The sequence below is a fragment of the Haliaeetus leucocephalus genome, unplaced genomic scaffold, assembly GCF_000737465.1.
Source record: "Haliaeetus leucocephalus isolate CR32 unplaced genomic scaffold, Haliaeetus_leucocephalus-4.0 Scaffold687, whole genome shotgun sequence".
NCBI lineage: Eukaryota > Metazoa > Chordata > Aves > Accipitriformes > Accipitridae > Haliaeetus > Haliaeetus leucocephalus.
The window spans coordinates 1,236,245-1,261,431 of NW_010973123.1; the positions used below are offsets into that span (position 1 = coordinate 1,236,245).

A 25,187-nucleotide genomic window follows, 5' to 3' on the forward strand; every position below is an offset into this window, starting at 1 on the left:
GCCTCACCTTTTTTCTTTATAAACATACAAGATTATAGGTTCTAGGGACTCTAAATACTGAACTATTTATTCACTTGCCTTTTTTTTCTTTTTATCAGCAAAATGCAGTGGGGTGAATGGTGTCCAGATTTTTTGGGGGAAAAAAAAAAAATCTTCTTGAATTATTGGAAGGAAATGTCAGTATTTTCAAGGGTTTGTATTGCAGTTCCACACTTTGAAAATTGAGGAAGTTCTGAAAAATGCTGTTGTATAGAAACTGCATTTTTAATCTTTTGCCATTTTTAGCAGTTTATTAGAAAAATGAAAATAAAGTAGCAACCTTGGTTATCAGCATTACATCACATGTTTTTGAAACGAGGAGAGAGTAGGAGAATCCTTCCACATATTTTAAATTTTGAAATATGTAGAATAGAAAAGAAGTTTTTCAAAATTTATTATTTTTAAATCTGGTCTACTAATGGCAATTTCATCAATATTTTGGTGTCAGAAGTTAAGTGTAAGTATATCCTAGATTGGCCTGACATAGTAGCTGACAGGTGGGAGGAAAAGAAAAAAACCAAAGGTTCCCCGATTCCTGTAGGCTGCTTTTGGCATAAGAACAACTCTGGTTACAGAATATCTCTGTGACCAAAGAGTGAACCTGTGAACTTTTTTCTGCATGCTAGATTCCAGTATTTATGAAATATATGTAACTGGGGACAAAAATCTCCTTTTCATATGATGTAGTATTGGGAACCTCATTGGAAATGGTGTCTCTTCTGCTTACTTACTGTGCAGATGTGTCTTGGCTGATCCCATCCCTCCTAGCCACAGAAGTGGTTTTCTGGGCAAAGGGATTTCACAAAGAAAACCAACTATTGAACTATTTTGATGAAGAAAACTTAAGCTGAATTTTATACTTTATTTTTGCTGGTTTATCCGCAAAAGGAACGAAAATAGAGGAGTGTGAGTTGGAGCACAAAGCGCATATGTATTCATGTATATCTAGACTAAAGATAAATTTGACAGTATTTGTGAAAACAGTGTGCATTGGAGACGTTATTCTTTTCAGTTGGCAAAAATAACCCCATTCCTACATGAACTATAGCCAGGATTTTGTTCTATGTACTGCTAAGTTTCCCATGATCACCATGTGCTCTTTTGTACCTCAGACTCTGAAGTTTAAACAAAAATACTTAATGTTCCTGATATGATCACAGCGAAATTAGCTGTTGTTCATTTTGCTTAATGACTTTCTATTCCATGTTTACTTGAACAATACTTCCAGTGAAGCTGCCTTTTGGCAAGTACCTTTGCTTTGTAAAGTCCGTGATGCCAACAGCAATTCACTTTGCAGAAGTTTACCATATAAACACCAGAAAATTACTACCTAGCAAGCGACTAGCTCATTTACAGTACTTTATTCTTGGAAACAGGAATAATACTTTAATCCTCTCCTTTCCCCTTTTTGGACTTGGAGCTTTTGGCAGCTGCCTTGGCACCAGCTAGCACCCAGCTCTGGATGTCACTGACAGTTACAGAGTTAGCAAGTGTGTTTTCAGCAAATAGTTGCAGTAATTGCATGTATCTTCACCGTGCGACTGATAATAAAAGTTTGGGGTTTTGATGACACGTTGGCAAAGCAAGCTCATTCTTTGTAGTATTTCCTTATTAAAGGTAGGATTTAAATGTTTTCGCACAGTCCCAGAACTGAAGACTGTGACAAATTAATCAAAAAGTTAGGGGAACTAGAACAAACATATCTACTTAACCTTTAGAAGTGATGCAAATGGCATGGCACCCTTTGTCACGAGAAGATGATTGGATAAGCTGATTTCTTTATAAAGAAAATCTTGTGGATACTGTGGTAGTGATAAGCAACAGTGGTAGGAAAATGAGGAAGTTTATTTTTAATTTTGTACATGATGTCTTTAGAGTGCTTGCAAGTCAAGTATTAGGAGGGAATGTGCTTTTATAAAAAGCTTTTTAAAAAGAGGAGCAGCATTCAGCCTTGTCAAGTTAAAATGAAGCTCATTATGCTGTTTTATTATATAATCCAGAGAGGTGATATAATTGAGATATTCATACAGTGTTATGAGCCTCACAGTTAATAACAGCTTATATGGTTACTTCTATATAATCATAATGTTCTTTTCTCCTAAGCCAAGCCTTTGCTTTGTATTATGTATTTTTCCTATTACTAGTGAAGCAATTTATTTCAGTGTTACCATTTGATGACAGGGAAGGAGCTGAAGGAAAGGTTAGAATTGGATGCCAGTGAATAGGGGCTGTTTGGCAAGAAGCTTCTCCTAGGGAAGGTGTTCACCACCTTTCCAAGGCTTGGAAATCAGCTACGTAAACAGGCTGGGAAACGCGTGCCTTCAAACTTAGTGAACCCTTTCTGTGCAGAGTGAGAGCTGGTTTGCATCTTTTGACATAATAGGGCCCGTTCATAAATACAGTATATGCGTACAGTGTCGCAATGCTAAACTTTATTTACCGAGCAAGTTCTAACCCATGTTTTCTCCAGTCAAAACAAGAAGAATAGGTGTCAGACAAACGCGTGAAGAAGCAGTTTTCTCCGAGGCTCTATACAAGTGTTAAAATTAATCACCTCAGCTAAGTCTGCTCTTTATAGCTTCTTGCTTTCCAGTGTCTAGGTGTCCAGTGTCCAAAACTGGTTACTCCAGCCAACCCCGGTTACCTCTTCTCATTTTTTGGAGCAGAGAGATTTTTCTGAGGTTCCTCTCCGAGCTCACTGCTCCTCTGAAAGCCCGCTGTGCACGGTAAGCTTGCTTACCACATTCTCTCTACTTTTGTTTTTCAGTCTGAGGATTTGACATCCTTCAGTTCAGCATTTCCACCTTGAAGCAAGCAAGCAGTTTTATTCCCTATCTGTAGGGGGTTTTTGGTGGTGTTTTTGTGGGTTTTTTTGGTTTATTTGTTTTTGTTCTTTTTTGTGTGGAACAAAATCCAGATCCATATTTTTGGTTCTTCACATGTGCAGTTTAGATGTGTTTTCACTGTTATTATGACACAGTTATTTCTTAGTTATCTGTGCCCCAAAACAAGAAGCACCACCTTCTATGCAAATGTGAACTAGCCAACAGTGCAGCTAAACAATGCAAAATATCGCAGCCAGTGAAAGTACCAGGCCTACAGAAGGTAGCAGTACGCGTGAACATACATATCAAACATGTACACAACCTAACATATGTACACATAAAAATGACCTGAATAAAAGTTTGTGTCCTTTTCCCAATTTTGTTATCAGTTTAATTAAATATTTTGGCTTTTTTATTACAAGCATTTCTTTCTTTATATGCATTGGTCATCAGAAATGCAGTAACATTACTATAACTAAAATACAATAATTTCTTGCATTTAAAGAAGTAGGTGACTATTGACTATTGTGATACTTGCTGGTCTTGCCCTTTTTTTTTTTTTCCTAAATTAGATGTCTGAATAGTCATTACAGTAAAGCGTAGTGACACACGGAACGAATGTTCTAGGTACTTTTAAACAAGATGTCTCTTGCATGGTTGCCTTTGTCTGCAAGGGACTGGATTTAGTTGCCAATATGTTCCTCTCTAGTTATGCATTCCCTCGGGGGGGAGGGGAAAAAAAAAAAAAAGCAAAGAGGCAAGATTCTACTTCAGTTTAAAAATCTGCTTCTTACATGGGCAAATAAAGTAATGGTCCCAATATTCTTAAAGGAAATATAGTATTTCTCTGAAAGAGATACAGTAATTGAGTATTGATGATCTTCACAGAAGATATGGAGGCAACTGGAAAATTATGTAAACAACTGGAAAATTATGTAGAACAAGTCTCTTAAAGCAGGGTGGTAACTGTGGATCTGGGTTTTTTCATAACTCTACCTGAAAGGAAGGGAAAGCTGATCTAATTCAACAAGAGGCATCAAACAATTTTGTTTGTTCATTTATTTTTGTGACTGCAATGATTGTTTTTAAGAAGTACAAAAGTGTTGCTGTTAGGAATTCTTTTTTTTTATGAAGCAGGTATGACTGGCATTGAGAACTTACATATATAAGACCAGTCTATTTATGCTTCTGGTCCAGTAAGAGCATACCTAGCACAAAATAGTTTAGATTGACATCTCCATCAAACGTCAAGCAAATGTTCAGACCGTTAAGATTGCAAACAAATGCACATTTTTTTTTTATTTGAAGGTTTTTTTAGTTCATCTTTAAATTTGTTCCCTGATGATTCTTGTTGCCAAGACTATAGTTTTATAGGAAAGAAAACTTGTGTTGGCTGGAGGTGTATCGGAGATTTTGGTCAGTTTGGGTTTAGCAGCTGCTTATGTTCTGTAGTATGCTTCATAGAGAAGAGAGTAGCTGTCAGTTTAAAGAGAAGTCTGAAGAAGTTTGGGTACAGGTTGTTGTCACATTTCAGATCTCAAGTGTTTTTGGTGAAATCCAGTCCCTGCCTAAGGACATTGTTTTGTATGAAGTGCTGTGCAGAATCACTTGGATTCACTATCTGCAAGTCTTGATGCTGTCATTGACAGATTAATTTTGGTGGTTTAATGAAGTACTAGCTGGTTATCTGAATTACTATCTGATGTAACCAAAGGGAGAATAGGCATTTTAAACTCGTGTGTCTATATACAATCTCCTTGGCCTACGTACATCCTTTGTTCTCAGTGATTTAGCACCCTTCAACAACTGAGACTCCGTACGAGAGCCTCTGTTTGTCTCGATGGATCCTAATCCTGGTGCGGGAATTGCTACTTACCTGAACTGTTTTTTGTTGTGTGGGGTTTTTTTGTTGTTGTTGTTTTGTTTGTTTGTTTTTTAAGAAAATAATTTTGATCTCACGAAGCTTTTTGAGGCTGGTATTGTTTTATTGTTGTTGGTTTGGTTTTTGGGAGTTTTTTTGTCTGCTTACGTGTCTCAGATTTGTGGCCTCAGTTTCAAGTGCCCTGGAACAGAATAGCCTACACCTACCCATGGTGTGGCCCCTCTGCCGCCTCTAGAGAGCCTTGCAAATGGATAGGGTGGCACTAAGCACAACACGTACAAGTCACGAGCTTGCTCAGCACCGCCGACGTCCTCACCGCACGCCCTGTCCAGCCAGCCTGCACAACGGTGAGGGTCAGGCAGTGCCCTCGCCTCCCAGCTCCTCCGGCACAGCAGGGAAAGCCTGGGATGGCCCCAGGGGCTGCACCTGGACCACTGATTATGAAGAGCCATACTGCTTTCCAGGGCTTCTCTACATTTCAGTCTGATAATACTCGAAAGGGTGGGTAAGGAGTCTTGAAAATTTTTAAGGAAATGCTTGATGCTTGCTAGAAGAACTGGGCCCTGCTTTCTCAAAAGCCTGTTTCCAAGGCATACTGAGATGATGGGTCAGCACCTTCTCCCATTTCCTGGGCAAAACACCTCAGCTCTCCTTCCCCATCGAGCCTGTAAGGAGACGGGACTTCACAGCCACCTCCTGGCAGGCGGCCGCTGCTCTGGCTCTCCTCGCCTGGTGGTCGGCTGGAGGCTGCCTGCATCCATTGCCAAAGAGCTCTGTCTTGTGGTTGTCCCTGACATCCTGTGAAACCAGCCTGAGATGCCTAAATTACAGATGAAAAATAAGCAACATCAAAGAGGAATGTCTCTGGATGCGGTCACTATGTTTTGTGGCTTTCACAGTTTGTGGGTTGTTTGGTTTTTTCTTTTTCTCTCCTCTTCCAGTGAAGTTCTGCATCCCCAAAGTACATTTGGCCATCCCTCTCCACTTTGCATGGAATTCGGGCTGTTTGTTTATTCTAACTCCTCCTAGCTCATGATAATGTCATACACTATGAGGTCTGTAAAAGGACATGCTTCTGGTGCAGAACCAGGCAGTTGTTGCTGTGGACAAAGAGCTCTGTAGTCGGGAGTAAGTATTACATAGGAACTTGCTCTTCTCATTGCTATTCAGAAGGCATTTTAAGAAGTTACAGAGAAAACAGATCAACTTCTGGATTATGTTGGCACTTATTGACCCTGTGCTGTATTAATGAAGGCTTTTTGTTGTAGCAGAAGGGCTTTTTCTTTTTTGCAGGAGCATACAGTGCCTCTGGCACAGCTACCCTATAAGCATGAAAGCATGGAAATTAATCTTCATTTCAGTTTGCCATATATAAAATTTACTTTAGATATTGTGTCCTTGAATATTTTTTTGTGTGTCTTAATTGTTCTGAATGAATGCTTAAAATTCATCGGACTCTTTGATACTTCAGCATCTCCTTTCATGGAATAAAATGTGAGTTTCAGCCCCTTTGTTTAGAACTAAGTCACAGCACTATTCTTAAATCACCTGTCATGGGTTGCTGTCTTCTCTTGCACCACAATATTCTAAAGACAAATAACCATAGACATATTTTTATATAAATCTTGCAAAAATGTCCTTCTTTCATATTATAAATTTGAGTATGAATATTTATAACAGGATTTCCCTTCTTAATTGTTAGTTCTTGTTCATAGCATCATAATATATGCAGCTACTAGAAATAGGATGCCAGTATGATAATGCTAAACCAGTTTTTAGTCCAGTAGAATTATTTTAATGTAATGTCACTGAAATTCAGAATTTTACAGTAAATGTGCCAAAATACTTGTAGACATTGAATCTTAAACAGAAGGAAATCAGCAATGGGAAGAATGGATTAAGTAAAAGGAGCTGAATGTTAATAGTGTTTAAATTGCAAACTAAACTACCATAACAAATTAAGAAACAGTACTTAGGCTATATCTGATGGCAAATAAATATTCTTTTTCCACCAAGTGTGTTGAATTTTTTTCAGGAATTACTTTCCTGAATTAAGTTTTACACTAAATATGCACGGGTCTGTATTAGCAACCGCATTGTACAGTGCTTGTACCGAGGTTTGCTAATGACTTATTCAGTGTTTAAATACAGGGTTTCATAAAGAATATTGTGGCTTTTCAACCAAACATAATTGTGGTTATCCAGTCTAAAATGCCTAGAACCAAATAAATAAACCTCTTTCACTCCACTGTAATAATAAAAAAAAAAAACATTTTGCAGCATGACAAAGTAATTCTTTGCTGGTGATTGATCTAAGTCATAGAATTACTTAATTGTGAATCTGGACAAATTCTATTCATCTGGCCAGTTGTGGATCCACAGATTGTCAGTAGCAGAAATCTGCTGTATTACAACTGTATGTATTATGCAGCTACCATCTTTTTAGTAACATGGGTGCATGCAATGATTTGCCCTGCTTACAAAAATGTTTGCAAGCATATGTTGCAGAGGTGAGGATAAAGGGCACATAGCTTATTATGTAATTACTATGCACGCAGAACTGCTGCTTGATTACGGGGAAAGTTATTATTCTGCCACGGCTGTTATGCCAGTGGGCTCATTTTGATGATGCGTTCTCTTAATGTATTAGCTTTAACCTTTGAAGATTTGGTTTAAATCCTGACTGTGCATCACAGGCGAAGAGATACGTATTCATTTCCATGTTCTGAGAAGGCATTTTTCCATGTGATAAAGGCTTTCTGCCTGTGTGCTTGATGAGTTATTGTTGCTTTAGGATATGTGCCTACACCTACTTTTGCAGATACGGGTTAACATGTATGAGTAATATCGACTCTCATTCACCATTTTCCTGTTATATGGCTACTTAGGGCTGTATCATAAGTATAAAAATTCCACTTTCTTGAAACGATGCTATTGGTTTCTCCCTTTGAAGAACCATACAGTAGTAAATGTGGGACACAACAGAGGACAGTCGATGGAAGCTTGCCAGCTGCCATACAGTGCTAATAATGGTAATGGCATGCTGTATTGTAAACTCGAGACTTACAGCAGCTTATGCATGTATGCAGTGTGACCTTACATTGCTGTCAAAATTTATAAACATCACATCAATTTATAGAAAGAATTATTAAGTGTTAAGTTTGTTACACATTGAGAACATTTTGGACACCCTAGGTCTCAAATGTTCTAATATGTCCACCTGGAGCAATAGATTAATACAACACCATGTATTAAGAAAGGGTCACGGCAAAGACTGTATGTTCTCAGGAGCCATTTTAAAGTCGAGATTAAGATCTGCTTAATTTAAAGGAATCGGGAATTGATATTATCCAGCAAGTACTTGGTTTTTTTGTTGGTGGAGTTTTGGGGGTTTTTTTGAGATGAAGCAGCCAAATGTATCCTAAATATATGGCCATATGCTCTGTATTCATGACAGTGTGTTGTACGTAGAAACGCGTGAAGGTAATAGTGGGAATAAAAGTTACATTGTGGAATATATTGTGTAAGTTATGTGCTTAATCCATCAGTAAGCATCACATGTACACATTTAGCCAAAGTTGCAGGCGGAGAAGATCTAGGGAGGTAGGGAGCAGAGATACATATGGGCACATAAACGCGGGAGTTGTGGGTGGGCTGTGGTGCTCTGAACTTCGTGGCATTTTCCATGGTACTGTTTACGTTAGTCTGGTCTATATTACATTTGGCTCTAAAGTATGAATGAGCAGGAGTATGTGTCTTAGTCTTTCAAGCAACATTAATTCATCTGAATATCACCAGCTTCATTTTTAGTTTAAGCAATGTAATTTACTGCATCACTGAGTTCAGTAAGTAATTGACCATATTACTTTCTTCAGCTACCACATTACCAGTTTTGGGCAGGGTAATGAATCTTTACTCCCTGCCAAATTTTGCTTTCTGTGAAATTATTGTTCGTGATGCTGTCATGCTACGCGCGCACATTTACTACCGGTTTTATCGGCCCTTCAGGACTTGGTTTCAGGACTCGGGAACGGGATAACCAAGTGGAGCTGGGCCCCTGAGGGGAGCCTGCATCTCCTTTCCTATGAGATCTTAGCCATGCCGTGCTGTTTCATCATACCGGCAACCAGCACCCCATTGCTCCCATCTAAATATCCTAACTAACTGATTTGTAATCTCTTTCTGGCTTCGTCTGCTGTCTTCAGTTGAAACAAAGGCCCACTAGGCCACAGTGGCTGGCATGGTTTTGACTCGGGCAATTTCCGTCCTTCAGTCTGCTGGTGTTAATTGCTGCTGTATTTGAAAGGCTGAGCTCCTTGAGCTACCACCTCAAAGGTCTGGTGCTTGGCACACTTCTGGCATTTGGTTCATGAATTTGAGGTGGAGGGTGCTGGCGAAGGCAGCTAGTTCCCTCCTTTTGTGGTGGAGTAGGAGCTTAAAAGGAAGGAGTTGAAGGTTACTTACCTACGATTGTCCCATCTCTCAGTTTCTCCTTGAGACATTGTCCTGTCACCTTGGCTGAGTTTAGGCGATTACTAATTGCTCAGTGGTTTACTCGGTACCCTTTGAACAAACATCTAATGGAGCACAGAGTGGAGTGCTCTGCCTCTTGCTTGGCAGTGACCCAGCTGTTCAGGGCGCTGGATTAGGGCAGCGATTGACCTGGCATTGAAATCTCAATGTGTTATTTTTAATGAATTTATATGTTAAAAACCTGCAAAATATATCTGAGTTATTCTAAAATGTTCTTCTTGTCTTTGCTTCCACAGTACCAGGATACGAATATGCAAGGTGTAGTGTACGAATTGAACAGCTACATAGAACAGCGCCTGGATACAGGAGGAGATAACCAACTACTTCTGTATGAACTGAGCAGCATCATTAAAATAGGTAAGAACGAGAATCAGACATCTCTGAGCTGTTACTTAGCATCAGTGCACAGAACATTTCTTACATGGTTTAGTTAATAAAGACAGGTATTGAAGGATAACAGTGTTTTCTTTGGATGTTGTCTCAGTATGAACTTACTTTGCCTTATGTCCCTCAGTGAATCCCTGACTGCACTTAAATGAATTTTGTCTCTGGAGAGGGTTGTGTATCCAATTGCAAAATTAGAGTCCCCTGTTAAATGAACCAAAGAATAGACTGTTCTGGTTATGATGGTGTGGCAATGTCAATATTGAAAGTAAAAAAAAATCTATCAGTAATATCACTACATATTTGAACTCCTTTTGAAAGAAAACTGAGATGTTACTGAAAGAGGGCATATCTTTTGTGTGATCTCATATTACAGTCAGTTGTTTATCCATTTTTTTCTATGTGATGTAAGTACCTTTTGTGGTAAGAAAATACTATACATGATCAAAAGTTAAAAAATAAAACCAAAAACATTCCCAATAACAATGTAAGTGTAATTTGGCTTCTTTTTAGCCAGAGTGGATGTACTGAGACTTCAATACGAAGTATCAGTTGCTTTGTTCAGTATAGCTTTCTGTCACCCCTTTAGAAAGGTTTTACCATCCCTGTTCCTTCATCATTTTGTAATGATGAGTAATAGTTCTGGATTATATACGTGGTGTTTTAAAAGGACCACTTCTGTTTACTAATTTTGCTTAAGTGGTTATTTGGATATTTATGTCCAGGTCACAGCAAATCAGACTGGATTTTGTTAATACACAGCAAGTGAGAAGCTATAGGAGACAGGGTCTGCTTATCTTTTACAATCATTTTTTCTCTTGTAAAGCAGATGAGATGGTTTTTTTTGTATTTCCTTTACAGTGCTCATTTGCCTTGTAATTCAAAATGCTTACATACTACAGCTGAAGGATTTAAAATCTGAATGAAAATTACCATGCCCTGAACTCCCACTAGTGTTACACAGTTGACAATAAGCAAGTAACTACACAGTGGGATTTTTTTTTCCTTTTGTCAAAGAAATGCAGAAAGCCAAGTGATTTGATCACGCACAAGTATAGTCACTTCCTTGAAAGGTACTAAATGGATTCTTGTGTCCATTCATAAAAACTGGGTATCAGATATGTACATTTACTGTTTAGAATGTTTATTAACTGTTGGAAACACAGACAGACTTACAGTCAAGGTATCAAAGTCTATTGTGTAAAGTGGGGTAAAAAACATTGACTGCTATATCCTCTTCTGATTTTGAGAGTTTTCATTTTAGCAGTAAGTTATGGTGGTTGGTTGACTCTGAACTTTGGAGACTTTAAAGAACTTGACTTTACCCTGTTTCATACAACAATCTGAATCTGGCAGAAATCTGACAGGTATAAACTTTCTGGTGTGTGTCACTGATTTTAATATGGGGCAGGTGCAGAAAATACAAACAGTTTGTTGTGAAACACTTTTATGGCAATATTTGCAACATTTTATCTTCCCATAATTTTTCTATCTTAAGGTAAGGACAAATATAGCTTACCATCTATGAATGATATTTATTTTACTCATGGAAGTTATAATGCTATCTGGCTGATTATATTGTAAATGGATGTTCTTATGTTAATTCTATGCTGTCATATGAATTAATTTGAATTTACAGACATTAGGCCTTGGAATCAGAGTAAGATGTATAAAGAGGTTGTTTTCTAATTATCTTTTAGAGTGCAGTAAATGACAATGGGGAAAACAAGAATTACCTCGTACCTCTAACTTTGTAGAGTCTGGGAAGTTTCAAGGGACACAGCAATAGACCTTCACCTTTAGAATTTTAGATGTTTGTCCTAAGTGGAATTGAATCTGTGGTTTCACCTCAGAGATCTTGCATAAGTTCGATTTCCCCCTGTGAGTACAATTATTTCTTTTATTATTGCTTTGGCAGCTACAAAAGCTGATGGATTTGCACTATATTTCCTGGGAGAATGCAATAATGTAAGTATACTGGATTAAGATGCTGCTTTTCTGTACAGTTACAAGTGCATTTTCCAATTTGACAATGATATTTTATTTTGCACATCATTTAGCAGGAAATATTATCTGAGTGCTGAATATTAGCTTTATGTTAGCTTTATTTCTGTAAAATAGAAACTTATTGAACGTAGTGGTAATGAAAAAAATGTTTCCTGCATTTAGATCCTTGGTCTTTTAATTTTTTTTAAAGATTTGGCAGTAGTGCTGTTGTTTCTCTGACTGTAGCAACTTAACTTGTGATTTAGCCCCATTATTAATTGCGTTTAACAAACAGAAAACTTAACTTGGATTTACTCTCTGCGTAGCCTATTCTTGTAATCTAGTTACGTCTCTGTTTATTTTTTAAATGTTATCAGGTCTTGTGTTAACTGCCAGCTGCAGCTTGATAGTGAGGTAATGTAAATTTCAGATGTAGATTTTAGTTAGCATAAAATAAATTGCACTTTTAAAATTTATGAATGGGATTAGTTTCTGATGTAATAATTTGAATACCAGCGAGTCCAATATTTGCTGGTTTGTTATTTGGCATTTAGAACGCATTACATTTTTTTCTGTCCAGATTAATTTGTACAGTTACCATATACAAGATTTTGTAGTTACTTCAAACGGCTACCAAGAAGGAAATGCAGTTTATACTTCAGTCAGTTCCATCAACTTAAAAATCACAATTTGTCATAAATTTTATGTCTTTCATTGGTTCAAGAAACAAATTAAACTCTTCTTATTGAAAAATGACTAGAGAGGAAAATATTTTTCTCATTGTTTTTGTTTCCTTACTTTACACAGCCAGTTTTAGTAGTTTATTTTTGTATAGTCCGTTAGCCAATTTCCTTTGCTCTTTGTGAAATAATTGAATTCTGAAAAAGGGAAAGAACATCATTTTTAAAACAATGGAAATGGGGTTGAAGATGTACAAACCTGCAGGTGACTTGAGCCTTGCCTGAGAATATTTTTTACTTATTCAAAAAGATAATGTCTAATTTGAAGAGTGTGGAAGAAGGGCCATACAGAAATTTCCTAAAAGAAATGGAAATGGGTTTTGCATTTTTTTTTTTTTCATTTAATGATTATTTCATATAATAAAGATAACCCATTTTGTTATTCAGAAATTGGGTCTGCTCTGAATTAATTCTGTAAGTACGTAAATAGCATATATTTTTCAATAACCCTTTCACTGAGAGGTGTAATTTAAGTAACATGTTGTTCATCCTTTGCGAATGCAATCGTTGGTTCTCACTGGTAGGTGACAGCGTCCACTGTCACGGGTGGGGGGTGATGCAAACAGTCACTGAAGAGCTTCCTCCTGCTGCCAAGGGCAGGAGCTTGCAGCAAGTGCAACCATCCGTTCCGAATGCACCGCACTCGCCAGCTTCAGCGGCATTAACTGCATGCCAGCTGGGCATGGTCATCTCTACGTGCTTTGTAAAAGATTACAGTAAAATTGACTTTACAGCTTGAGACCTAGAGAATTCTTACTATGATGAGGTTTTGCCTGTTACATTAGTGTGGCATAATATGGGGTTCTTCCCACTCTTCTGATACCTTGAGGGCCTTGGCACTTCATGACCTTCTGCTTTTTTTTTTTTTAAATAGCCTATTAGGCAGTTGAATCTATTTGCTTCCCAGTATAACTCCTTCCTGAAAAAAGTTCCAACCGCTAAAAACACACATTGACTTTATTAACCACTGCTATGTAGCTCCATCTCCCAAAATGGAATGTTCTTCACGTAGTTATTATAGGGACTGATCCCAAGTCCTTTGAAGTTAGTGTGAGATTTTCCATTCGCATTAGTGGGCTTTGGGCCAGACTCATGTTTGTAGTCTTGTAACTAAATGGTAACGCATTAGCCTACTTTTTGTAAGAAATTGTCATTGAAAATTAATTTGGATTACTTTGTCTCTTGCATATTTAATTTAAAGGATGTGCCCAAGTAAGATTGACAATTGTCCAGCAAATACTGGCAATGTATTTTTATTTATTTTTATTAAATATCTTTTTAAAATGGGAACAAAAAGATTCTGCATAGCATAAATGGCACAAAGGAGCTAATTCTTTAAGCTGAAGCTTCAAAAATGATAAAACCTCCTATCATTAGCCTGGACAAAGTAGTTGCTGAGCACCTCTGTCCACATGTTGAAGAATGGCTTCTATTTTTTGGTGGCTTAATTTTTTTGCTTAGTTTGTGACTTAAGTTTCGCAAATTCACCAAAACTAATTTTTTTTAAATTTTATCTTTTGGCTTTTTGTTCGATAGCTTGAGAAGTATACATAAACCTGCTTGTATTTATCCAGTCAGCAGCCTTGTGTTTCAGAACTAGACCTGATGTAAGTTATTTCCACCAGGCTTTCAAAGAAGTAAGGTGTGCTGGAATTCAGCTTTTCTGGAGTGTGTGTATATGGCTTTTTGAGAATTACGTGCTAGGAGAGTATTGTAACAGGGAGGAATCCTGTTAATAAGTAGATACCTACTTTCTCCCAAATGGTTTTGTAATGTTTAGCGACGTGTGTTCTGACTATATTCTGTAAGGGAGCCTAGGATCAAAACTGAACCAATAGCATTAAGTCTACTTCGTTTCAGCTCCTGCTGTAAATAAGTATAGGTATACTTGTGCCTGTTTAAAGAAAGCCAAATTTGAGAATCTTGACACATGTTAATCTCAGCTAAGGAATATTTTTGCAATATGAGATTTCCATAACTACCTTTAGCCTAGATTAAATAGTGAGTTTTTAATTAGGATAGAAGATAACTTTCTTTTACAGAAATTCTAGATATTAACAAAATGAAAACCAGCAAATGATTACTGCATACTGTGTGCTATTATTTCTTAATATTGAGAGAAGAGAATTGCCGTATCATTGAAATTTTTTTTTTTTTTTTTTCCCCACGGGTCACTAAGAGTTCATTGTAAATCTTACTTTGAAATTTTTAATACGGATAGCACTTCCCTTGCATGAAAATTATATTAGAACTGAAAGCAAATTTGTTTAATGTGAAGAAAAGCTCTGGACTAGCTGGCCCTTTTCTTTCTGCAAAACATAGGTGATACACTGGCCTTTAAAGGAAGACCTTGTTTAAGATAAAATTCCTTTGGAGTTTAATAGCACAAATGTGAGTTTGTTAAAGCACCTGTCCATATGCAAAGTTTCTTTTTGACCTTATTTTCTTTCTCTCTGTTGAGGTATATAAAACTGTATCTTGACTTGTATTAAAGCTGGATAACAGCATAAGGACATGGTAATTTCTGGCTGACAGGTCAGGTCAAATGCTTTCAGGATCTTTCCTTGAATGAATGTGCTTGAAATGGAAGATGCCACACCAATTGCAGGTTACAGTGCATTTCTTTATGCAAGTATTACTCAGAAGAGATGCCAGAATGAGTGTGGCTGGTTCAGTTATTTTAGGGACCTTCTGGTTGTTCAAATTGCTCGGGAGTGCTAGCACTTGTCGTGCTCCTTGCTAAGGGCGTTCTGATAGTATGATTCTGCTTTTCAAATGATTGCCCCCAAGCAGGTAAGTACCACTCACATGCTCAACTCCTTCCTTGCCCATAAAGTTGCCCTGTGTATCAGAATCTGGTTTTGCGTATGTTGTACATATGGTAGAATGCACTGCAAAATACTCGGATACTAAGAACAATATAGCTTCCTCATCAGGGTCAAGTGATCTGAACAGACCTGTGCCCCTACTGCCTCTGGTTCTTGAACTTTCTCCATATCTAAGAAATTATCTTTGTCCATGGGTTAGTGCAGTTATGCAAATAAAATGATTTATTCTTGAGGTACATAACACCATTTTGCAAATGCTTTATACTGGTGACCAGAAACACTTCCAAATCAAACAGGGATTTTTCCCAACTCTCCAGCAAAGGACTTGACTTTATTTCTGTTTTATTCCTTATGGGGATGAATATGTGGTTCATAATTCTCATGTTATGACCTTAATTGAAAACCATCTTCAAACATGAGTTAAAGGATTTACGGAAATCCTCATATGGAGTGGTGTGTGTGTGTGTAAATCATTGTGCCTAAGTACCGTGGTAGCTGGGCATGGATTTAAGCCCATAAGCTGGCATCTTCACAAGGCAGTATTTCTAAAATACGTATCACAGCTCCAGAGTTTCTAATGTATTATTATATTGTCTGATTCTTCAGATGCTTCTTGTTTATAGTCCTTATTTGTGTGAGTAATTCACCTCATGATTACATTGTGATTCCTATGTAAAGATGTTTGACTTCGAATTTAATAGGCATATACTTAAAGTAGCTTTTACTAGGTCTTGTGAGTGTTACTTAGCTCCTGAAACTGCAAATTGTGTTGACAGACAGATCATCCTTGCTTCAGATAGAAGTTTCCAATAGCTTTATTGTAAGAAATAATTATGTGAGGCCACAAATATGTGCACATACGCTGTGCTGCAGGGTGTATTTTATTAAGCTATTCCAGAATTTCTGGTCATGCAGAAATTGTTGCAGCTTGATGTGCAGTGCCACCTAGTGAATTTATGGGGTGGGCGATTTGAATTATTAAGAGCCACGGAAAAAAACATCTACTGCTTGCTAACTGTCTTGGGTCTTTGTGCCAGGCTAAGCTACATGATTTTGAATGTGTAGGCATCTTCTCTGAAATTGAGTCTTTTAAACATGTTTCCAGGTGAAATCCTTCTAGCTGCAAGTCAATTCAGAAAGTGTTGGTCTCTGTCCTTGAATCAATTCTACCATCATGTACTCCTTTTGTATATAAAGTGGAAGAAATCTGTCACTTTCTTACTTGCCAGTGAATAGTGATACTAAGCAGAGGGGGAAAGCTGTTGATGAATTGTCTGAGTTCAACTCTGGGACAATAAATTATCAAACTGAAAGAAATTAGATAAATAAGTGTCAAGATATATTTTAGTGAAATTTTGGTCCTGTTTCATTTAATATTCAGGTAAATGGACTTGTGGAATATGGTTATGATGAATATACTATAGGTAGAATGCAGAACTAGTTAGAAAATGAGACGGAGGCTAGTTGTGGTTCACTATCAGAATGGGAGGGTATTTTGCATAAATCCTCAAGGATTTATCCTGGATCTGGCTTTACTCAGTATATTCATTAATGCATGGGTGAAGGAAGAATATAGGCTTATTAAATTTGCATATTACATGAAATTGGGAAGGACTGCAGATGAGTTTGTAGGGACGGATTAGAATTCAAAATGATCTTAGGAAAGAAGTCTGAAGAAACTGGACAAGGACTCAGTGAGGAGAAGTGCTGGGCTCTCCATGGATTGCCTCTCTCTGTGTAGGGCAGTTGATGACTTTGAGAAAGATTCTGGGGTTTGCAGTGAATCTGAAGATAAACATGAGTCAGCAATATCATTTCTGTAGCAAAAAAGACGCTGTTCTATGTAGCAGAAGCAGAAATTTAGCCTTCGTGTAAGGTAGTTTTCCCATTCCTCTGTCCAGTGCTAAGGTCTCAGGTGGAATAACACGTCTGCTTTAAGCACCGTACTTCTGAGAAAAAATTGGAGGAGCTAAAGCGAGTCCAGGAGACAGCAGAGAGAATGGTCAGGAAACAAAAGAACTAATATTGCTTAGTCTAAAGAAAAGAAAGTTGATGGGTGAAGATGTGCCTGGATAAGGCAGAGAGGAAGGGAACCCTCTCTTCTCCGTAGCTACAATCTGTAGGGCAAGAAGTAGTGGGCTTGAACTGGCATTAGGAAAGCTTCCCCAGTCGTGGCAGTAATGAAGCACTACAGTGTGTTGCTTGTGAAAGGTAGGGGATCCTCATTGCTGGAGGTGTTTGAGAACTGTCTGGACAAACATCTTTCAGAAAAATGCTTAGCTGACCATGCCTTAAAATGGAAGGGATGGCAGAGAGGTATGTCAACTTAGTTTTCTGTGTCAATGAACTAGTATAACTCTTGTGGTGTTTTTTTAGCTGTGTAAATCAACAGGAAAGTTTCCAGGAATGAAGTGCAGTTAGAAATTGATACCATTGGGAAGGAGGAAAACACTCCCCCCCACCCCTCGCCCAACAACTAGTAGTTATCTTACAGCATAGAAGTGCATTGTCTTCATTTCACAAGCATCCAACATTTTTACATACTATGTAGTTTAATAATGCAAATCTCCTGTCAAGTACACTGTCAGCTATCAAGAAGGAAATAAGAGGTTTTTATAAACAGTGGAGGTAGTTGCTGGGGTTTTTTCTTCTTTTATCTGTGTGTGCTTCATGTAGTAGGATTGCTGCACCTGTGTTTAAACCCAGGCCATAACTGCCTATAGCTCTTTAAGATTTTAGCATGGTAGTATTGGGCTACTACTTCAGCTTAGCCAGTTTACAAATCCAAGGTTTTTGCCTGTGGATACTTTCCAAATTAGTTCTGTTTGTTTGGTTTTCTTGGTCATCATTGCTTATTGTGATGAGTTTTATTCCTGAAAAAAACTGGCCTTAGGGCACAGCCTTTATACCTATCTGCAAATAGTTTTATCAATAGGCTGTGTGGTTTTATATGTAGGTTGTGACGTCCTTTACCAAGAGTAAAAGTCTGTTGCTGTTACTGAACAGAAAAGGATGTGAGCAGCAAAAACCATTAAACTTGCTTGGTATCAACTTGTTTAATTCCCGTTTCTCTTTAATGGTTTTTTTTTTCCAAGCATCAAGTCGTATAGCAATGCTTTAGTATTAAGGCTTTAATTTAATGTCAGTTGAATATTAAATGATTTTCCATTAAGCATTTTTAGGGCTGGTTTTATCAGCACAATTTGCTATGAAGAAACTAGATCAGGCTCCAGTCACCCTTACCACCAAAACAGTTTGTTAATGGAATGCTTCTCATGTGTGTACTTCAACCCTCATTCTAGTCATTACACCTGATTCTTATCCAGACCTCTTTTCTGCAAAGAAATTTTAGAAAAATCGGTTTATGATTGGTATTTGCTTAGTTATAAGGAGTATTATAAAAAAAGAAGAAACAACTGAGCAGTTTGTGAGATGGTGAGCAATACATGTTTGCAGTTCAAATCCAGCCCTGGCAAACTTTCTGTAGTTAGTTGAATGGTTTCTAGCCTTTGGGCGTTGGGATTTGGTCTTGTGCTGGATTCCCACGGGCTACATACCAACAGCCACTAGAAAAATAGCGTCAATTACACCTGTAGTTGACGTCTTTATCAGAAGAGCCAAAGACTGATAGCGCCTGAAAACCGCAGGTACTTTCTTATCCCTGTAAGAATATCGTGTCAGGAGGCGTGGGTGGTATTGTGTTATGAGACTTGAGCTGCTACACCTCATCTTTTCTTTTACCGGGATTTTAATCTGCTTCCCCTGTCAAGCATTGGATTTTCACTAGAAAATCCAACTATGGGGCCAAGTTACGACACCACGACAAGTTGGACATCAGCAGTTCTTTATGTGCGTGCTCTTAGCTGTTACAAACGAGGAGTAATGGGGTTTTTTTCAGCCACAGTAAAAGAGGTTCAAGATAAATCACTTCATAATTTCAACAGACATGGCACCAAGAAAAGAGCACCAAAAGGGATGGTATTATGGCTTATTGGATATACGTATGTTAAGCCAAACATACTGAATATATACTAAGCCAAGTTTGCTGTGTTTAGCTGTGAATTGAGACTGCTGTCATTTTGGTATCCCTCAAGAACTGATTACAGTGTACATGATTATGCATTCCTGTAGACTGGAAGACTTGTTAATAAATTAGCATTTTAAAAAGACATTAGAGATTACAATACGTTGCCTATACCTAAAGTGCCGATGAAATACGAAAGGGTGAATTTTGTTACATTTGTCTGTGTTCACCAGTGGTCAAATCTTTGTTATGGTTGTCATTTGGTTTGGACTTTCTGTTTTGTTACAGTTTGGTTTTTTTAAGCACCTCTTGCTCTCTCTGGTCACGATAAGGCCATTAGTGGATTCCAAGCCACACTGTAGCATCAGTCAAAATTATTAGGTTGGGTTTTTTTTGTTGGAGACTTTCTCAAAGTGAATTAAGAGATTAAACTGGGAAGGAAGGAAGGAATTGTTTTGGAGATTTTGGGCCCGGCTGGAACAATCTGTCATGTCACAGAAGGCAGGAAAGGAGGAAGCACCTTGTTTGCTCTGAGGTTCCAACAAGATATAGGAGGTTTCTGGTGTCAGACTTCAGTGTTCCCCTGCCTAACTACATTTAAAGAAAGAAGTCCATCACCATATGGAACTTGTTGGGAAAAGATTGGTAATAGGGTGGTTGAGTTTGATGTAGGTAAGGAGATTCTGTCTGTCTGTCTGGAAGGAGGGGAAACGGATCAAAACAGGGAATTGCAGGATCCTGTGGGTCTCCTGGGTGCCAGAATGCACAAACCTGGAAGCTTCCAAAGGATTAGCTCTCCAAGCCAATGTTAGCTCTTTTGGTAGTTTATCAAACCAAGAATGACTCTCTCCCATCTTGGTTGCCTTCTCCCTCATTGGAGTAGAGATATCTAATGCTCTGTCTACACTAGATATCTTTTATTACTCAACTTTTGCCAGGAGAGAGACAGTGACATTGCAATGGCTTACAATCCTGGCGTACATTCTCACTACACTGTGAGCAGTGCACAGGCATCCTGCCGTCTCCTCGGCCTTTTCCTTTTACTGTATTGTGAGTTATCAGTATAGTATTTGGGGAATTATGGGACTTTATATTTTCATATTTCCTTTTTTTATTGACTATATATTGTTTAAGTTGTGGTTGAAAATCCACTGATTTGATTATTAATTGCTGTTCAGTGTCATTACCAGAAATGCAAACTGTTAGTCTGTTTTTGAAGTAAAATATTCAAACCTACTAAAGAAGTGCAAGTAATTTGAAAGGGCCCAATCTATCCATTTTTTCATTTACTTGTGAAGCTGTATACAATATATCTGATGTCTGCACAAGAACATTTCTAATTACCCTTTGAGCTTGTGAAGGATGATTTGAATGTGCATTTGCAAATTAAAAGAATGCTGGAGTGATTCATGGTTAGAAGAGAGTAGGTAAGCCCCCAAATTTTGTTATTACTACAGTACATTTTATTTTATAAGTATTTTCTTAAGCAGAAGGAAAAACAGGAAGTGTGAGCTGGATAGGTGATGTGAAAAACCTGGAGGTTTTGGGCAGTGGTGATTAAAGAGATTCCCTTAAAGCTGTGTCTGTGGGATGCCTCAGAGATTATATTTCGGTAATATGCCATAGTAGAGCAGAGCATAGCTTTTTTGTTCTTGCTGCATTTTGTTTGGCTGACCTTGCCATTGATGGCTTCTAGGAATTCAGAAGCTTTGTTAAAAAAAAAACCCAACAAAATCAAGAAATGTCCACATCCTTAATTGGCAATAAATGTTTAAACTCATTCAGATTTAAATTGATCATATATGGAAAGTATCAACAGTCATGAAACTTTGTTAGGTGTATGTATAAAGTCAATGTGGAATGGTGGAAGCTTTTGGACTAATTGCAGCTTATATATGGTTATGAGAAAATTTATCTTTCTTTTTAATAGCGCTGTATGGTCAGGATAAGATTATCAATTGTTCCATGGCTTTGGAGATCAAGGGTTGTTGTTTGAGGTCTAGGTGGAGATCTGTCCTTGCACAGTCGTACTTTTCTACCTGTACGGAGTCAGGAGGAATAGCGGCAAATTTAGAACCTACTGGGTAGTTTGAAGAGTTTTTTGATCACTGACCCCTTAGCAGTGGGGTTTGTAGTCTCCCAGGAGAAGCAGAATGGGATTGCTTCTGCAAAACTCTTTTTGCCACTGGAAGTAAAATAATGTCCATGAGCTTTTTTCAATATAGGGCTGCCAATTCACAGCAGTGAATGGTGGTGGTGGCAGCAGAGGGGTTTACCAGCCAAACTGGTACTTACACAAGGACATGGGAAAGACTGTGCTGGCAAAAGCAACTTTTGCTAACAACCCTTCATGGTGTCAACAGAGTTTTTTGGTCAGTAAAGGCATTTTCTGGAGAAAAATAAGTATGTGTGGAAGAAGTGAGGTTTGTTTTCTGGTGAAAGTGGCTGTTTGGTTTTGTCTTTTTTTTCTTGTATTTTATTTTGAGAAACTGTTTCTGAGAAGAGAAAGATTTGTGCCTTGTTTTATATTTAGTTATGGGCATGACTCAGGAGACCAGTGTGGAAAAGCACATTTTAGACATGTAATTTAAATAACACAGTTACTTTGCTAAGCGTCACACATTGCTATCTTCGCATAAAGAACCAAATATGTCTTACTTTTTCTTAAGTAAGAAGAATGGTGTGAATAAAAGTGTTAATCTTTGGAGAGATCAACTTTGGTCTCCAGTGTCCTGTTAATTTAATTTGACTTATTCCACTACTTTGACCACATAATTCAGACTTTAAACATTGTGTTTCATCTCCTACCTTTTGCAGTGCTCTGCAATATGAACCACCTTTTCAGTATCGAGCACATTATAGTATTACTATTCCTACTATAATAGTACTTTTAAAATAGTAAATCTTTTTCCTATAAGCATATAGTGTAACAGGTGAAACATTTGTGAAGCTATGTATTTCAGTATTTCTATGCCCTTTATATCCTAAACCTTTTACTAGCTTTTTTGATTATTTTTTTTTAAAGATTTTTTATCAGAACACTGATTTAAATAAATCATGAACCGTGGTTTCTTCAGTTTTATTAGAATAATGTGCTTTGTTTTCAGATCATGGGGTGCTTTTCTCAGATCTGTTATGTAAAATGTTCTTTTTCATTCTATTTAAATGCATGTAAAAATATGAAACTGAAGCTTATGAAGGCAAGTAACTGAAACTAAGTTTTCATTTAAGAATTATATGTGTCTTTATTTTATTAGATTATAAGAAAGAATAAATGGAGCTTTTTATTTTGGTAAATTGAGCAGGCTTGTTCTGGCAGATTCAGTGTACTGATTTAATGGGGTTTGTTGTTTGGGTTTTGTGTGTGTTGCTTATTTATGTAGCACATTCTTGTAATTCATATGGAAAATAAACAATCTGACTTTTCCAGTGTCTTTCACTGCTGAAGGCCACTCTTTAAAGAGGCTGTGAGTGTAAATGGGTTTGAAGAATAAGGTTGGGGTCTGGGATCAGAATAAACAGAAAATTTCAAGATTTCATGCACTTGTACCATAGTGCAAGACATTAAAATGGAGTAAACCCCATGCATATTCAGTAGAGCTACTCCAAGGAGGAAGTACCTTTCCTTCCAACTGCATGAGATCTAGCAATAAATATGCTGAAATGACTTGTCAGTCACTGCCTGACTTTCTGCTTAAGAACAAGACAAATACTCAGTTACTGGTTTTGTCAGAATCTTGAGTGTTTTTCTTTTGAACTCACTAAATGCCCTTGACTGTTGGACTACTGATTCTTCTTGGATAGACTTCACTCTTGTTGTGGCTATGAAATCCATACTTTTCCTTTGACCATTTGTTTTCTCCTCAGCATAAAATCCAACTTTCTCCTTCCAAAATGCTGTTAATCTGTTACAGGTAAGGTACCTCCATAGCTGCAGGAGTACCTATATATGGTGCATTATATTGCATCTCCGTAGTTTCTGCAGATTTCAGTTTGATCTTTTTTGAATTTAGTACATTTTATAATGTGCCTTGCATGTTTGCAGAATAAAGAAATGATAATGATGAACGGATGCATCTCATATCATCGCTTCATTTTCTACAGCTGACAGCAGATGCTGGATTTTCACATGCAAATTTTACCTTTAATATTCCGTGCTAGAAAACAGCCCCTGTTTAGTAGTTTACCTGGTCTCACAGGGCCCAAATTGGTAACTATCAATCTCTGAAGTATGTCTCCTTTCTTTCACACTTGAGTTTTCTTTGTCTTGTGATCCATTTGGCTCCCTCTAGCTCTAAGCCATAGCGGAAGGCATTCTGTAGGCTATGTGGTGAGCTGTGAAGTTCGTACTCAAATGGTGATGGGAGCCTCAGCTAAAATATCCGTATCAATACAAAATTTTTGTCACAGTTTCCATCTATAAAATGAGGATAGCGTCACCACCCAGCTTACAGAGGAGTCGTAATAATGCATAGTTAGAGATTGTGAGGTACGTCACAGGTCTAGGAGAGCAAAATAAGAGAAATGCCACTGATTTCATGGTGCCTAGATTTCACTTTATTTCTTTAATGAATTGGGCCCATAGATTTTTTTAGATTTTCTGTTGGGCTTTTTTTCTGCAAGGAATTAAGTATGCATATAATGTCATAATATTTAAATAATAACAATTCCAGTGCGAAGCTCCCTGCTTACTGCTAAGCCTAAGCTGGAATCTTATTTAAACAAAATAAAAGTTCTTTGTTCAGTCTTTCAGGGCAACGCTGCATTCTGAGCTACTGGAATCTGGAGCACCTGTGCACTTGCTTTTGTCTACTGTTACAGAAACCTTTGTGAATGATAAATGTAGGAGACAGATTAGAAGTAATTAATGTTTATTATCATAACTGTTGATGCTGTAGAATCTTGGGTGATTGACCCTCATAGCAGCCCTAATGAAAGCAAAGTCTGATAGTAAAATTAATCAGTACAAAGGAATGGCACAACATGTGGCCATTCCTACCAGGAATGTTAGTAATACATTGTGTGGTGGCACCATCATCTATCTGTGGTATTCTATACGTAAATGAAAAAAAAAGATTAAAAAAATTATATTTTCCTGCAAGGATCTTTGCTTAAAATGTTTCATCTTAGTTCTTATGCTTTAAGTTCATAATTTTAAATCATACAGCTATTTAGCAGTAGAGTTACTTACTACAGGATCTCTCTATATATACTCCTGGTCTTACAAATTTATCAGTGAAATAAATTGGATCATTGATTATAGCAAATAAGAAAACACAATTTGCCAATAGAAGGTGGGTGTCTGATGTGGTGCTGTAGTTGTGTTAATATTAAGAATGTATAAGGAGGGATGGCTCAAGAGATTAGGACATTAAGCTGAAGTCTTGGAAATACAGATTTGATCCCTGCTGTTCTAATACTTTCTGTAACCTTTGCCATGTCATTTATTCTTCATGTGCCTAAATGCCCTTTGTGTTTAAAGGGTAATAGCTCCGCTGTGCTGAATAGGGTGTGGCAGTGATAAACGCTTTAAAATTTTGAGAGCCTCTGGGATTCTATAGCGTTATGAGATACATAAATTGATGGATGTAATGAGACGAAGGTAGAAAAATAAAACAGAAGATGAAACTTTTTGCTTGTAAAATGAACTGTTCCTGCTTGATTGCATTGGAGACACGGTTGGGGTTTTTTGTGTTTTTCTGACTAAAATCAGTTGTCACTAACACACTTTGTCTTTGCAAGTTGCCTGAGGGGAAAAATAAAGGAACATTTAGAGTCTGTGATAGGGACATTGTTTTACAGCACTCTACTGTTCCATAAATTTTATTTTTCATCCAAAAATGAATGAAATTTTAGATATGAAGAGTGTCTGGCATACAGAAGGTTTTGCAGGTTCGACCTCTATATGCGTGTTTAATTTTCTTTTTGTAAAATATTATTTGCAAT

At 37.4% G+C, this 25,187-nt stretch overlaps 1 protein-coding gene across 2 annotated transcripts in view; it reads left to right on the plus strand.

Annotated features, from left to right (window-relative positions):
* Positions 1-25,187, plus strand: part of PDE10A (phosphodiesterase 10A) — a 378,959-nt gene that overhangs the window by 304,335 nt on the left and 49,437 nt on the right. For both annotated transcript variants that reach the window (XM_010579892.1, XM_010579893.1), the window contains exons 4-5: positions 9,516-9,636; positions 11,582-11,631. In XM_010579892.1, the coding sequence (XP_010578194.1) occupies positions 9,516-9,636; positions 11,582-11,631 (171 nt within the window). The remainder of the gene's footprint in view (positions 1-9,515; positions 9,637-11,581; positions 11,632-25,187) is intronic.